This window comes from Gallinula chloropus, assembly GCF_964237585.1.
Source record: "Gallinula chloropus genome assembly, chromosome: 3".
Taxonomy (NCBI): domain Eukaryota; kingdom Metazoa; phylum Chordata; class Aves; order Gruiformes; family Rallidae; genus Gallinula; species Gallinula chloropus.
In genome coordinates, this window is record NC_140087.1 from 50,481,993 (window position 1) to 50,498,763 (window position 16,771).

The following is a 16,771-nucleotide window of genomic DNA, read 5'->3' on the forward strand; positions in this document are numbered from 1 at the left end:
GGCTGTTGTTGATGGTATTTTGGTTTTATTGGTTTTGGGGGTTTTTTAGAAACTTGATATAACACATACTTAATTTAACCTGTAGCAGTTTTGGATATATTTCAAACTACTTGGAAAAAAATATCTATGTAGTATTGAACTGGCATTCTGTAATTATCCAGGAGTTGATCTTTTGGTGGACCAACCGTTTTCCCTTGAAACACTGACATCCCTGGTGGAACTGACTCGTTTCGAGACCTTGACGCCACGGTTTTCAGCCACTGTCCCTCCCTGTTGGGTAGAAGTCCAGCAAGAGCAGCAGCAGAGGCGGCATCCTCAGCATCTGCACCAGCAGCACCATGGGGATGCGGCTCAGCATACTCGAACTTGGAAGCTACAGACGGACAGGTAGGGTAACGGTGCACGAAGAATCGCGTGTGTGTGTTGCTGAGCTGGTTTGCAAAGCCAACAGAATCACAAATTTAATCCAATTTAATTATTTTTAAGTAGTGTGTGAATTTAAGAATGCTTAATTTCAAAGGCAACAACCCCTGTTTGATGGGTTCCATTATAGGTCTTTATGAGATTGTTGGAGTTGTATTAGTGGACTTTGAAATGAATTAAAACATCAGGCTTTGAATTGCTGTGTTTTTGTTTGCCAAATGTTGACATTTCATTATATAATTAGACAAGCACATTTGCCAGAATTACATATATTCTTGATTGTTTCTGTAAAAGTCTGATTCACCCTTCTTGTGCATACACACATACTGTGTTTTTAAATCTGAAAACACAAACTGCAAGTGCCAATATGGCTAAACCAAATTACATTGTAATTTATTTTAAAATCTGAAGGTAGAATCTGGTTGTGTCTCTGTTCATGTCATGTTAAATCTTTTATATACAAGACATTTACTTAAGCCAGTGTAGAGCCCTAGTAATGCTAAAATTTAGCCAATATTTTCACAGAAATGAATGACACCAAACATAGTTTTATTTTTTACATGTGGCATGAGGTCTTGAAATTCCTTTGGGATCTGAAAGACTATGACAGTGGTGTTACAATCCCCTTGAAGCTTTGCTTAAAACCTACCTGGAGTAGCTTTGCGATGCTCGTTCCAGAAAAATGGAAGAACAAAATACACATTTAAGTTGTGTGTTTTATTAAGGGATGGGAGTAACAAGGCACTAGGAGATCTTTTTGGGTCAGGCTGCCACACATCTGTAATGTGGAATCTGAATGTCTATACAGTGGAAACAGAGCCAAAGTATGCTAGGGGAGCTAGGGTTCATATGTGATGGGGGAAAAAGCTGTAAATAAGTGAAAGCTGGGGAGTGATAATGAACTATTCCAGGCGGGTCTGGAAGGTAATGATTGCAGCCGTTTCCAGGGCTGACCCCTAACATATGCCAAACTTCATTGAATTAAATGTTCATAAGCTGTGGTTAAAAACTTAAAACCAAACCAAACCAAACCAAAAAAAAAACCCAAACCCCAGAAAAAACAATGAAAGGCTTAAAAACCTTTATTTACATTGTGGGTGTATAACAAGTGGAAAATAACTTTCAAAATAACTTCCAGTTAAAAGTATTGATTATCCAGTGTGTTCAGCAGCAGTTGAAAAGTAAAAGGCTGTCAATATGAAGATATAAGGAAGCAAACAGTGAAAGTAATAGCTGTTAAATGATAGGTGGAACTTTGGTTTATGAATTTTGTTTCATTAGAGGACAAGAGTTATGCCTGCTGCAAAGTAGAACAGGAATGTAAAGAGGTAGAGTTAAATGTTTGGTTTAGTGCTGGGAATCTTTGACAGCTGCTAAATGACTCATGAAAATGATTAAATTACAGTCCCTTTGTTTTGTAGGGTAGAATGTATAATCTTAAAATTGAGAGCAAAGTTAGCTCTTAATTAAAAGTTATCTGGGAAGAAATCTTTTGATATCTGGATTATTTTGTTGGTCCTTAATATGAGATTGCTTTTTATTTCCTCTTTAAGTGTCTCATACTGATTCCTATCACGATGTGGAATTACAGGGTTAGATTGATGAGTAATGCAATTTGGTATGTTAATTCTTTTGTTTCTCAAATAGATAGAAGATAATCCTGTAAATATATTTTAGGGAATGGCATTATGTTACACTCACACTCTTTCAATCCTAATTTGTTATTTTAAAAAGACTGTGCAAAAAGAAAACAAAAAAGTGGAGTTTGATTTACCTTATGAATTATCTACATATCAGCATTTCCCTATTAATGGTAATTTAGCTGAAATGTTAAATTGGGTAAATAATTCTTTAAAAAATACAGGAATTCCTAAAGTGTGTTGCTACAACACCTGAGCTTCATGGATTTTCAAATTTATATAGGAAAATTTTAGATATTCATCTTAAGCAGACATATTTGGAAATATGTGAAAGAAGGAAGAGCTGGATACTGATGTACTTTCCAGTGTCTTAAACTCTGGAAATGGGACTGAAGCTCAATTTCAGTTGTAGTGAATGAAGTTCGTATGTGTGTTATGTAACATGCAGACTACAAAAGACTATTGCAGACAAACTGGTTTATTTTTCATTTCTGGTTTTATACCAGATCTTTAACTTAGACTGGATGAGCAGAATATTACTTAGCCTTTCAGAAGGCTTCCTCCTTTGACTGTCTCGTTCAGTCCATGCTTTGCATGACACCTGTAGGAACACTCAGACATAAACAAACCACCCACAAACCTCTCCCTGTTTTGCACTGTGTTCTCTGGGTCTCTTTGTATTCTCTGACCCAGAGGAAAGGGGGGTTTAAAAGCGATTTTAAATTTTTAGTGTTTTTCCCCTGGAGTTGTGGGGTAAATTTTCATTTTATTTACCTGAATTATTTGTAGATGTAGCTAAAAATTCTTCACTCTTGCTTCTTAAGTCATAACCACAAGGTCACCTCTCTTTCAGTTTTGTCCATCTTTCCTCACAGAATCTCAGCTTTTCTGTGTTGTTTGTTCTGGAAAGCTGGCATGCCATTTCATTATGAGTACTTAGAACCTACTAGAAGTGTATTATACTGTGGAGATAAAGCCTTCAGGAATATTACTGTAAAAAAAAATGCAGAATTAAATATATTAGTACAAATCCTTAATCTTGTTCAAACATTTTCTAAACCATAATCGATATGTAGCATATTACTTGATTTATAATTCCTTTTTAAACTTAGATGTTAGAAAAACACCTAAGCAGTATTTATAGAAGCAGTTATAAAATTAAATAATCACAGGCTATCAAAGTTACTAAATTTGTAAAAACTTTTTACTGATAAATTGATTTCTTAGAAGTTATTTTTAAAATGGGGCAATGTGTGATAAATTTATTTGAATTGCCCTTGGTTTGAACTATTTTTTTACTTGCTTGACCTTATTTTTGAACCTAGTGTATCAGACTATGGAACTGGTCGTTGAGTAGGGTACTTACTATCACTTTCAGTATAAACCAAAGTTGGCTTCAAAAGAAAAAAATATGACTCCTTAAAAGAAAGCTGCTCCCATTTTTCACAGTGCAGGCTTCTGAGTGTGCATCTGGTAAGAAGCACTTCTCATCCTGTATTAATCATCAAATGTAATTAAAACAATTATTTTGAGTCTCCTGGATATGGCTGTTGTACTGCTGGAAAGTGATGTTGTGTAGCACTTAGAGAAGGCCAACTGAAGAGATTACAAGGTAGTTACTGTTGGGCTTTCATACACCTCGCTGAATAAGTAGATCCTTTTGTAGTGGTTTCTTGGTGGTTTGGGGGGGGGAATTGGGGTTTGCTGGGGATTTTGGTGGGGTTTTCCCCCCTCATTCCTTTTTCTTTATAGAATTGAATAACTGGTACTTATATGGAAACATACTGTGATGCAGGCAATAAGGAATCTTTGCTGGTTTTATCTGAACATTGATTTATCCTCTGGTACTAGCTGGCTTTCAGTGTCAATTGGCTTTTCACGTCCTCATCATAAAGTGACTGTGGCTCACTGCAGCTTGAAAGACTTCTACTTCAGAAACTCTGGTGGATGTAAACTACTGCAAAATAAGTTTTTCTTCTTGTTACAGTGTGCACTGATTGATGAGACTGTACTGGGTAGTGCTGCCTACATGATCTGAATTTTCTCTTAACACCAGGCATTGTCGTCTTTATTTTTTCCTGACAGCAACAGCTGGGATGAGCATGTCTTTGAACTAGTTCTACCAAAAGCCTGCATGGTTGGACATGTGGACTTCAAATTTGTTTTGAATTCAAACATCACAAACATTCCCCAGATTCAAGTGACTTTGCTGAAAAATAAGGCTCCAGGCTTAGGGAAAGTCAATGGTAAGAGAGAACTTAAGCTTATCTTTCAGAATATTATTTCATTTCTCAAACTTGTTATTCTCTGTCATGTATATTAGAAGAATTGCCTGAAGTTGTGTAAATGCTCTGGTTTTACTTCATTCCATTTTATTTGATTTATCAGCATCAGGGTGTGTTTTCAGTTACTATGTTTGAATGTAAATTGGGGAAACAATCCAAAAGATTGACAGATGAAACAAATGGTGTTTGGTTCTTGATAAACTTTAAAAATACAGTAAATTATTCAAAGTCACAGAAGGAAATGATTTGCCAGTGCCTCTTGGATGGATAAGAGAAAATAGGTTTTTATTGATGACAGTAGATAAAACCTGGCTTCCTTGGCAATTCTGTCATCATCTGGCTCGTAAACTAAGCTACATGAAAGCTGCAGTATGATTTCACCTTTTGTTCCTTGCAGCTTTGACAGGGTAGACCAAAGTTATGAATGCTCTTGCCTTCCTGGGAAGACTCCTAGCTGGACTCTGCATCTAACTAGCTCTCAGGGAACCTGTGAGAGGGGTTAGCATAAGTTGAAAAGTCACTTCTTTGATGTGGAAGAGTTTGTGCCTCCATTGGGATATTCCTGTGGTGAGAGTGTTCATTGCATGTCCTGCTGCCCTGTCTGCTAGGGATGGAAGGTATTACGTGCAGTGCTTCCTTTTATTGAGGCATTAATAGGTTATCTTTATCTGGCCACTTCTTTTTAAAAGCTTCTAGGAACCTGGTATTTCAGAGAAGTCTTGCTGTTGGATATTATTAAATTGGCTGCTGGATTTGAAACCTGTTGGGGAGAACAGCAAGTCTGAATGAATATAAAAGCTTCTTTTTCTTTTGCTGTTTTCTTAAATGCAAAGTAAGAGCACCCCAATTAAACAAGGGTAACAGAGCTAGAATTTTTTAAAAGGAAACAGGCATACCAAGATCATTGACATGCTTTCAGGCAGCTGCTTGCTCTGTAGCATCCCCCAGTGTTTAACAAGAAAAAGAAAAGTGTGCTGGATATGTTCCTTAAGGTAATCCTATAAACTTGGAGTTATCCAAGAATAAAATAATCCAATGTGGTAATATTCTTAGAGAAAAGTATTTTTTTTTAGGATAAAAGATGGTGTAAGAGTTTTAGCAGAAGTGCTAGCTGTGACTATAGGACAGCATTCAACAGGTGTTCCTGCAGGCTTGTCCTTTCTTTAATTCTCAAAGTAAAACTATAATTGCAACATGGGCAGAATTTTGTTCTATCAGAGCAGAAAATGGCTGATAGTCCATGTTGCCCTTCTGAACAAAACCTGCTTTGTATTCAGCATGAATTTTGGAATTCAGTCCATTTGCTGATCTGAATGTCAGAATTAATCTGAAAATCTTCCACTGTGAAACAAAACAGTGGAAGAAAAGCTAAACTTCTTCTATTAATGTTTCAGATATAAATATTCCTAAGAAAACAGGTCCATGAGTTGGTGGGTTTTTTGAAGACTATGAAATAGATTGCCAGACCTTTCTGTTGATGCTTTGCAGTACAGCATACTGATCATAGGACATGACAAGAGCACTTCCAGAAAGTGACATTTCACTTCCTTACATGCAGCTTAGCAGAACTTGCTCTTCTCTCTTACGGATAGGCTGGAGGGCTTGGGTATGTGCAGGCAGTCTGGGGAGGACTAGGGTGGATGAAAGCACCTGTGGGGCAACCTTGACAGTCTTGTTTGGGTTGTTATTTTCTTTTGGATTCAGTAGGATTGATGATCTTCAACCAACCAACATCCTCTTAAGTGTTACTGTATTGCAGTTACTCACTACTCCATTTCAATTTCTTGGATTTTGGAAAATTACTTTCATGACATTTGCTTTTTCTGTGCACTGTTAAATGAAGTATGTAGGGCACTAATGAGTTAATTGTAAAGGAAGACAAATCTAAAAAAAACCCAATTTCTCTGTGTTGGTTATTAACCAAAGTGTTGCAGTCTCGGGGAGAAGTAATACTCAGGACTGTTTGGTGGCTCTTAAAAATGTATGCAATCTTCAGACTAAGACATCTTAACTTCCCCCACAACCCTGTTTCCCTCCTCTCCTATAAGTGGAGTAAGGAACTGAAATTTGAAGATAATGAGACCTTAGGAAGATATATACAGGGAAATTTGTTCATTTTTTTGTACAGCAGGAACCCTGTAACCAGTTAAAAATGTAGTAATAACAGGAAGGGCAAAGGCATCATTCTTCCAGTTTGGAACTAATGGTTTTGCTCTGGCAGTTAGTTCACTGTATATGCTTCTTGTTCATTTGCTTGCATGTTCTCTTCATCTATGATTCATGAGAACCATTTAATTGAAAAAAGAGCTGTACTTAAGTATTATCAAAATAATGTCTGATGTTCAGCAGGAGCAACCTAGTTATATTCAATTTAAATTACCAAACTTTCACTATTGGAATCTAATTACTTAGGACTAATCTGCAGTTGATTATTAGGAGAAAATAATTTGCACGTTGTTAAGGCAGGCCTGTTTGCAGGTCATTCAAAGAGAAATATTTTTTTAACTGCTTGCTGCAACCTCAATTGCAATCCTGCTATGAAAAACATGCCTCTTTGTATATTTGTGGTTCTTATATTAGAAATAGTGTTTTGGGCAGAAACCTGATAAATTTGTTATGAAAACGACTGCTTCTGTTCTCTGTGAGCCTCAAGCAATGCTTATGAATGCTAATATTTTTGTTTCCAGAAGCAGCAGTAGACAGACAGATCACATTTCCTTTATCTCCAGCTCATAATATTGAAGTGGAGAGAAATGGAAAACCAGGACTGGTTGAATTCAATGAAGAAATGCAGTATATGGATGTAGAGGAACCACAATGTGAGTTTTATTTTTCTTGTTGTATTTTAAAAAATGAGTTTGTGGGTTTTGTTTTTTTTAATGAATTTTCTCTAAAAAAAATTCTCAGCTGTTTAAAATAGACTTTAATTTCTCAGTCCTTTTCAATGTTGCTTCTCTCACTGGTCTGTTTCCTGGATGAGTTGAAAAAACACCCACCAAAAAACCCCCTACTGGCAGATTATGGTGCTTAAAAGCAGGTTAATGTTTATTTGAATTTAGAAATAAAGAAGTTTGATATGGCACCTTTCTAACATAAATTTTTACCCTGTTGCAACAGTATTTCACTTGGTCTCCTTAGCTAGATTTAGTACAGTGGGTTTTTTTTTTACATACCTGGCTTTTGTACAGAGTGTTGCTGTACACCAAGAAAAATTGTAAACATCTAGTAAAGATTTCATAAGTATTCTTGACTTTCAGCTGCATCAGACTTACTGTGCCTGTTTCTGTAACCTTTTTTGTTAACTGATACTCTTCCACAAAGCCTTAGAGACACTCTGAGAGGCAATCAGGCTGGATCTGAGTGAGGAGAGATACAGACTGACAATTGAGAGTTGGAGTGGATCACTTGCAGAACTGTGATTCTTTTTCTTGGTCCTTTCAACAGTCTTTACAGCTTTTCTTTCATGTGATCAGGCTTATCTAGAGCATGACTTTAAGGGTCCCTTCCAACCCAAACCATTCTGTGTTGCATAAGATGAGGTGAGGGATAAAAGAAAAAAAAGTCCTGCAAGGAAGTGCTTCATGCTGAGAAAAAAGTAGCAGATGAGTGAAAGATAATTTCAGTGTATCACAGAAGAAATAAATTTGTCTGAGGGTTTTGTTGCGTTGGTTTTTGTGGTGACTTTTTTGTTGGGGTTTGGGTTTGGGGTTTTTTTGTTTGGTTTGGGGGTTTTGGTTTTGGTTGTTTTTTTTTTTTTTGGTTGGTTGGTTTTGTTTTGTTTACAGCCAGTTCTGTCCTGTTTCAGAGAAGACCCAGTGAGATATGTGGGTCAGAATATATTGGTTCATCATTTTCAGTTGTGTATTTTGTGTGTCTGATGAGCTAGTCAATGTACATATTATTCATACAATATAACTGAAAATTCTTTTAAAACTTTCATTTACCTTTATTGATTTCACTGGAAAATGGCTACAAGTGAACCACAAGTAATTATTAGTTTTTTTGATGTAGAGTTTATGTGTATATATTTAGTGATCAGTTTGACATGCTGCATTTTTAACCCATGCCAATGACCAGATCTTGTGACAATTATGAGTAATTCAGTTCCATGCTACTCATGTTTTTTAAGGTCTTAGATTGTGTCCGTTTCTGGAGGAACATAAGGAAGATATACTTTGCGGTCCAGTATGGCTGGCTACTGGACTTGATTTATCAGGACATGCTGGAATGTTGACACTAACAAGTCCAAAGCTTGTTAAAGGTAAACCAATTTATTATATTACTCACATGAACTATGTGTGACTAAAGCACATCTCATACTTCTCTAGCCAGGCTTTGGTTTGTATTTATTGTCAGATTGACAAATTTGGCTGTATAACGCAATAGGGAGTTTACCCTTGCAAACTGAAGTGAAAGTACTGTAAATAATATAGATGAGCCCCACTTGGACGCAGTGCCTGTAAGGTTGAAATATGCTTACAACTCACCCTAGTAAACTATGCAGATTTCACACATCCCATTTTATCTTTTTTTTCCCTTTTAGGCATGGCTGGTGGCAAGTACCGATCCTTTTTAATTCATGTTAAAGCAGTGAATGACAGAGGAACAGAAGAAATCTGCAATGGTGGCATTAGACCAGTTGTTAGAATACCATCTCTAAAACCTCAGACTAACAAGGGCCATTCCCTTGCTTCACTGTTGGCAAAAGTTGCAGCAGGCAAGGTAATGAATAACCAAGACAGACATCTGTGTTAAAGTTGGAGTCAATGATTTATGCAATCTGAAAATTAAACAGGAGAATTAAGATTCATTAAACAATTTTTTTTTTTTAAGAGCTGACACTGTGTTAACACCTTCAAGAATCAAAGTTCAGCATGGCTAAGTTGTTTCTTCTGTGCAAATTTAGTGGAAAGGGTCTGTTCTGCCACTTTCCCCCTGAGCACTTGTTTCAGAAAATTCTGTTTCCAGGAGTGTTTCAGATACTCCTTGTCCTCTCACGAAGATACTTTTGTGTGTGTATTGTACTCTTGACCGTTGTAGTGTTAAGATTGGGTGATATGATGCACATCTTGTGGATGTCATTAGAATGGTTAGAACATCATTGTTAAATTTGATGTTCTGCACTTAAGCAATTAGTGACTAAAAATAGCCTAACACAGTGGTCAAACTGAGAGATTTTACTGAAATGCATGCATTTCACTGAAAATTTATACAAATGAAGAAGCCAAAGCCAATGTGATTTATGATTTTTTTTTTAAATCAGGAAAAGCCATCTAGCAAAATTGAAGCCACTAATTCTTCAAGAAAATCAGATAATCTGAGAGGCTGTGACTTACTTCAAGAAGTGTCTGTAACGATTCGAAGATTTAAAAAAACTTCCATTCCAAAGGAAAGGTTAGTGGGCATTTTTAATTCTAAAAAATATTAGCTTTAGTTACTCTTCTCATAAAACGTTTAGTTCTCAGAGAATAGCTCAGGTCAAACCACTGTTTCAAGTTGTCGTTTCATAAACATATTTTATGTGGAAAATCCTGGGAATTGTGAGTTCAAGTGCAGTGTGCTTTGCAGGTTGTGGTAGAATAACACCATGCATGAGATGGTCCATTGAGTCATTATTTGCCTGACTTGAAAAGGCAAATGTAAATAAGTTTTCTTGCTGAGTTAGATAAAGCACTCGGACAGATTTGTATTGTTTTTTGAAGGAAGCATCTTTCCATTTCCACGTGTTGTCTTGGTTCTTACAGCAGAGAGTATATTATTTTGTCAAAAAGTGGAGAATCAAATTTAACTAACTGTTAACCACAAAACTGTTTAAAGTCTGTTGTATGTACTGGTACTACAAACTTAAACACAAATAATAGAGTATTTAATATGTCTTACCAACTGTCACCCCACAATGGTGGCAGTGGATGTAATGGGCTTAAAGAGCCTCAAATAGATACATGTAAATGGTTGCCAAAGAATGTTGTAGATGATAAAAATTTGTTGAGGTTTAGAAGTTTTACACAAGTTAGTAGGGGAAAAAATACACTGAGGGTTACTAAATATACAGTTAGCTTTCTGTGAGCAGGAAATAGAAAGATGGGGAATCTGTGCATGGGTAGTGTCATATATTGTGTGCTAGTTTTACTTTTATCTAGACATCTTTTTTTCTTTTTCCTTTTTCTGCACCTAAGACAAGGTACAAATGTGGAAGGATATTTGAACACTTGTAGGGAGGATGGCCATATTGGATAATTCTCGTTTTTTATTTCCTTCTTAACCCCCCAGAGTGCAACGGTGTGCCATGTTACAGTTTTCAGAGTTCCATGAGAAGCTGCTCAGCACTCTTTGCAAGAAGACAGACGATGGTTTGACTACAGAACACGCTCAGAGTCTTGTACTAGACACACTTTGTTGGCTGGCTGGAGTGTATTCAAATGGACCTGGCAGGTAAGAGAGAAATTGTGCTTAAATTAGCATGCCTATTTCTCAGTATCTGCTCTCTTTAAAAAAAAGAAAAAAGAAAAAAGTTTTACATAAGTTTCTAAAATCTGCAACTTGTTTTTACAGCTCAAAGGAAGGAAATGACAGTTTGCTTTCTAAAACACGTAAATGTGTCCCTGATATAATCCGTGTCTGCTTCTTTGAGGCTGGGCGGAGCATAGCTCACAAATGTGCACGGTTTCTTGCACTATGCATCAGGTTAGTGCTAATTCATTACATATATTTATTTTTATATATTTCTATTTCATATATATATATATATATGGGGGGTTGCATGCAGTCTGAATTGTATATATGTGTGTATTGCTGTTTAAATGTTGAATTTGTAAAGCAGCAAATCTGTTGAGGAAAAATGTGTTAGGATATGACTGCAAAGAGCATCACTCCTTCAGTTTCACCTTCTGGAGATTATTACATTTTGTTCTTACTTCATGAACTGTTAAAGTGACTGTGTGTTTCTTTGTAGCAATGGCAGGTGTGACCCAAGTCAGCAGGGGTTTGGATCAGTTCTTCTAAAAGCTTTGCTTGACAATATGCCTCTTTTGCCTGCTGCTGCAACAGGTGGTATGTATACAACATTTGTTGTCATAAGCATACACAGTGCGTTTGTTGTTTGGCATGTTTTGTTAGACTCTCTTGTGAAATAAGAATTAGGTAAGTGTTCAGTTAGTACAAACTGCTGCTTGAAGCAGTCTGGTGAGATGGTATCCAAATATGAAGTACACATTTGTAGAGGATGGAATTTTAAGAAAATTACCTTGCTTAAAATGGAGTGCTAAGACATTCGCATGTTTGGGAGAGCTCAGATAAGTTTTTTGAGAATTTTCGAAGATGTTCAGCAGTCACAGATTCTGTTGGCATAAGCGAGAGTCAGAATTGTTTGTTACTTCTAGAAGTTAGGAGATTTATTCCAGGGAGCCTGGCTATCCAAATGGTGTCAGACTAGCAAGACACTTCTGTTACTGCTGCACAAAGGTGAAAATTTTAACTAAATTGAATTCCTTCCTCATCTATATTGCAGAGTAATGGCATCTTAGCACCTTGTTGAAGCCTTTTGGTGCCAGATAGAATGGGAAGATGACCTTAGCATTTATATTTGGTGTGACAAGACTTGCTTTGTGTTTTTCACAGTGTGACACTGAATTGTATTTAGCTTGGTATCACCAAGGGGTCCTGCAGGAAAATTAGTTTTCAGTCCAAAATGCTTGCTGTGCTACAACTCACATAGAAGCATTACTAAGCTGCTATTGAGGGAGTGGGATGTACAGGGGGAGTAGGAGGAAGATGAGATTTGTGTTTCTGTACAGAAACAGTGCACTGTGCTCCCAGAACAAACAGTGCCTCCAGCAAATACTGAATAAGGATACAGCAACCAGAAACAGGATAAGGGGAGAGGAAGAGTTGAATCTACAGTAAAGCTTAACTCTGAGGGGGTTGGAACCCCGAGTTTAGCACCTTAGCATATCAAAAGCATTTTGATTGTTGTGCTTAGTAGAAGAAGTTGGCAGAAGCAATGAAAGAAGTACATGCAGAACTGTCTCTTGGGACCCTTTTTTTTCTTCAATTGTTAATTAGTTGATAAGAGAATTTGAAGTACTAGTGGAAACTAATGATTACAGAATGATTGTAAATTGAAGTAGCTCAAAATGGCAGGGGAGAATGCTTCCTAGTCTGTATTCAGTAGCTGTTAGATACTTCATTTATCACTTCCATTGATAATGCTTCGAAGTAGCTTTCTGAGGGGAAAATGCACATCATGTTTCACCTGATTTTTTGTTTTGTTTTGTTTTGTTTTTAAATGCAGGATCTGTGTATTGGTATTTTGTATTGCTGAATTATGTAAAGGATGAAGATTTGGCAGGATGTAGTACAGCTTGTGCATCACTGCTAACTGCCGTGTCCCGACAGTTGCAGGATCGCCTGACACCTATGGAAGCATTACTTCAAACAAGGTACTAAGAAATGCAGTTGTTGTAAACTTATTAAAAACGAACTGTCTAATGCTGTCCACTGGTGTTCTGAAAAAAGTTGTCTGTTTAAAAAAAAAAAACAAGTATTTTGCCATATTTGCCTGAGCAAGGATTAATTTGATAATGTTCCAGCAAACAGTTTTGACTTGTGTGAAGTTGAAAGTGAATGTAGCTGATATCTTGCGATTTACAGTGCACTTTAAATCAGCAAATGTGTTTGTGCCTCTGCCATCCTTCAGTTAATATTTATGACTTTTAGTGTAAGGATTGACAAAGCATGTCCTCTTTTGAGTAGGGGTGGGAATCAAATACACTGAATACTTTCAGTTTGCATAATGCTGACAAAAAGTGGTATCTCTCTGTAAGCTGAACGTACGTTCAATGTGTTGCTACTAATGGTTAGATCCTAATTGTAGAGTCCTGGAGTAATATACTGGGAACGAGGCTCATACTATAAGCTATCTATTGATGTAATTTCAGACTATGTTGTTGCATCTTTTACATATTGAACTGATAGATCATTTAACTTTGGATTTACATGATATTGAAGGAAACTTCTGCTGGTTCAGTTTTGTAGCAGTTTCCAACACTGTATTAGGAAGATGGGAACATGCTGCTGTTAGACAGCTGTTTCAGTTGTCATTTGTGGCCAAGAGTTTTCTTCCAAGTCAAATAAGATCAAGCTAGAAGAGGTTTCATTCAGAATCTTTGAAAATTTAGTAAGCTAAGTTGAGGGGAGGTGTTTCTTTATTTTTTAAAGGACTGTAATCACAAAAACTTGTTTTCAGGTGTTACATTTAGATCCTTACATGAAAATTTCACTAGACATGAGACTGGCACCTTTCTGTAAGAAATGACTCATTTCTTCATAACGATTGTTTCCAAGTACTTCCTTTAAACAGCCTATCTGAAAATGGGAAGGTTTTTTCCCTTCCAGTGGCCCACTTTTGAGTTTTTGCATGTGAGAGATCACTTAGGGGTGAACAAATCTGTCTGCATCTCCAGAAAAGCTTTCTGAAGTGACACCTGTTCATGGCATCCTTCAAGCATTGGTTTTCTGAATGTTTCTAGATGGAGTTTTACCGATTTCTTCTTGGAACTAGGTTTGCCACAGTTAGGGTAAGAATAGCTACTGACTCATATTTCCAATCCCATAGTTTATTACTGTAGTGCTCTCCTTAGCAAGGACTATTTCTTGACTTAGTTCACTATTTAGATGGAATTTACTGGCCTTTATATATCTGCAGATCAAGAGAATATGGTTATTTCTCAGGGGCTTTTTAATGTAGAAGGTGGGTGTTAATGTGTGTGGGGGGATTAATGAAAAGAGAAATTAGTAGGCAGCCATTGCTTTACTCTTTTTCCCTTCCTTCTCAGAGTTGTATTTCGTTGTATGTGACTGTATTTGTGTTGCAGAGTTCCTGCTTTTGTGTGTTTGAGGTTTTTTTCATTCTTCTTTGTCATTGTTCCCAGGTACTATAGCCTAAGATTTGGTAATCAAATAAAAGCAAATGTCTACCTAAAGGATTTGCACATTCATGTTGTCTTCAGGCAGAGTAGTTCTCATTCTACTGTCATGTGCCACAGTAAAGCATGTAAAATTTGTAAGGGTAAGGCCAGGTGGGTGTGTTTACATGACTTGCAGTTTAGAGAACAAAAAAAAAAGGGATTTCAGGCCGTGTTCTAGGCTGTCCTACAACAAAGCAGATTGGTTTGACTCTATCAAATTTTACCAGCCTGTTCTTGAAAGCAACTGATTGAAGTAGTGGTATAATATTATTCTATATATTGTAAGCTATTGCATGGTTTAATTATTCTTATCATTAACACTTGAGCTGTCTCCCTCTGCCCACATCTAACCTGAAATCTCTCCTGCTGCAACTAAAGCCTTTAGTGTTTGTGTCTCCATCCACCCTGGTAATTAAAGAGCAGATTATTTAATTCTTAACAAATCTTAGATGTCTAGAGGATGTTTGCATCTTGATTGTGTTCTCCAGATCTACAGTGATTTTTACAGCATTTCCTTGTGCTGTTTCCTTTGGTCATCATCATCTTTGAATTGTGGAATAAAAAATTGTAAACATCTTTCCATTTGAGATCTCTGAGTGAGGCGTCCGATGAGGCTTTTCACGTGGCTTCTATTTGTTACTGCATAGATAAGAATAGGGTGTTGGGGTTTATTATGTGATGATACTGATTCATTCTTTGGTTTTCACTGATGCAACTTCTGTATCCTTTACTGAAAAGTGTTGCTAGTGCAACTGATCATTCCTGCTGCAGGATCAGAAAAAGGCACTATGCTTATTAAAACCTGGGTTGGACAGAGTATATTTAACTCTCTGCAGTACATTCAAATTATGATTCTATTGTACAAAGCTCTTGTAACCCCTTTTTAGTCTTTATTGCTTGCTTAATAAAACAAATTCTTAAATTAAGCAAGTAATCAGTGTTAATGTTGAACTGACCTAATTTGTTGAGTTCGTAAATGTAAGGTCTAAACCAGGTTCTGAAGGTACTGTACTGAATTTTGTGCATTTCTGTGTGTTTCAGTAATCACTTTACAGTGGCAAGTTGTCTTGCTTTGCTTATGAGAAAAGCCTGACTGCAGCAAACATGTCAGTCTAGCTGCACGTGCAGTAAGCACGGTGTCTGCGTAGCACACGCTGGTAGAGACCAACCTAGATTCATCTGTTTTGTGCTTAGTATAAAGTTGCTATCTTAAATTTGCTACCTTGTAGCTGTTTGTAAGTAACTTGGTTGGGGAATGTACATTAAGTTGCTTGATCTGTCATTCTCAGATTTTGTTCCCTCTTTTGTCCTTTTTTTTTTTCCCCTTCCCTTTTTGCCCTCCTCCTCCCCCCGATCAGTAGCAAGTGTTGCCTTTTTATATGATGCTATTTTCTGACTAGTCAGTGAGGTTAAAAGCATTGAACCCACCAATGCTGGAAGGATTTTAACATTCAGAGAAGTCTAGAAGCTCTTCTACCTTGTCACTATTCATGTAGACATTTATCCTTTTGTGACCCCTTGATCAAAAAAGACATTTAAACACTCCAGCCCTCTCAGCGTTACTGGCTGGGGGCTTTCCTTGCCTGCTAAAGAATGGAGAGTTGGCTCCAACAGATAGAAAAGGGAGAGGAGGAACTTACTCCTCCTGCCCCTGTGGTCATGGAAGTATTTCCTGTTTGTGCTGAGTCCTGCTGAAACACAGTGTTTACATTTTTCTTTATACCTACACAGATACATTCTTTCTACTTCTGCATAATGCTTGGCCTGATTTCCATTTTTTCTCATCAGTTGCTCCTAATAGCTATCAGCATGCACACACACACACACACACACACACAGAGACACAGACACAGACACACACACACACACACACACACAAAAGCAGCACTGACCTCCTTGTTACTCTGGATTTTCCTTTGGTTTATAGAACCTGAATTGATTTGGGACCACCTTGTTACCTGACTAAATACAAACAGTTGGGGTTCCCCCCCCCCCCCCCCGAAGTACTGCCAGAATACTAATAGTAATAAGTAGTAGTAATGAGATTTCCTTCTGCTGAGATATTTAAATTACTCATGAGTGCTGATCAGCATTTACATTTTTCTTCTTCCTTCAGCTGGAAGAACAAGCTAAGGTGGATTGTCTTTTCTTTTATGGACAGCAATACTGTGTCTTTTCTTGAGTTTGGATAAATGTCTGCTTTACAGTGTGAAGGCATGCATATTGCTGTGGCTAACTGTCGAAGACTTGTAGTTCTAGTTTCCATGTCTGAGTATGATTGTGTGTCATGTTTCCAAGAGAATACTACATCTTCAAGACTATTTATTAACAGAGTTACTTATTTAGCATTATAAAGTGTTTGAAAAGGTCACTTAAAAAACAACTTTAATGGAAAATAAGTAAATGGTAATTTCTAAAGTGTATCAATTGAATTAATAGTTTGGAATATAAAAAATCA

The 16,771-nt window shown here is 36.9% G+C and overlaps 1 protein-coding gene across 1 annotated transcript in view; it reads left to right on the forward strand.

The window, feature by feature from the left end:
• The window catches only part of BIRC6 (baculoviral IAP repeat containing 6), a gene marked incomplete at its 5' end in the record, with an annotated part of 179,163 nt that overhangs the window by 44,338 nt on the left and 118,054 nt on the right, over positions 1-16,771 (forward strand). Inside the window, 10 exons of the mRNA XM_084262246.1 lie at positions 162-387; positions 4,149-4,309; positions 7,036-7,167; positions 8,478-8,609; positions 8,892-9,070; positions 9,612-9,742; positions 10,619-10,780; positions 10,901-11,032; positions 11,301-11,398; positions 12,639-12,786. Coding sequence (XP_084118372.1) covers positions 162-387; positions 4,149-4,309; positions 7,036-7,167; positions 8,478-8,609; positions 8,892-9,070; positions 9,612-9,742; positions 10,619-10,780; positions 10,901-11,032; positions 11,301-11,398; positions 12,639-12,786 — 1,501 coding nt within the window. The remainder of the gene's footprint in view (positions 1-161; positions 388-4,148; positions 4,310-7,035; positions 7,168-8,477; positions 8,610-8,891; positions 9,071-9,611; positions 9,743-10,618; positions 10,781-10,900; positions 11,033-11,300; positions 11,399-12,638; positions 12,787-16,771) is intronic.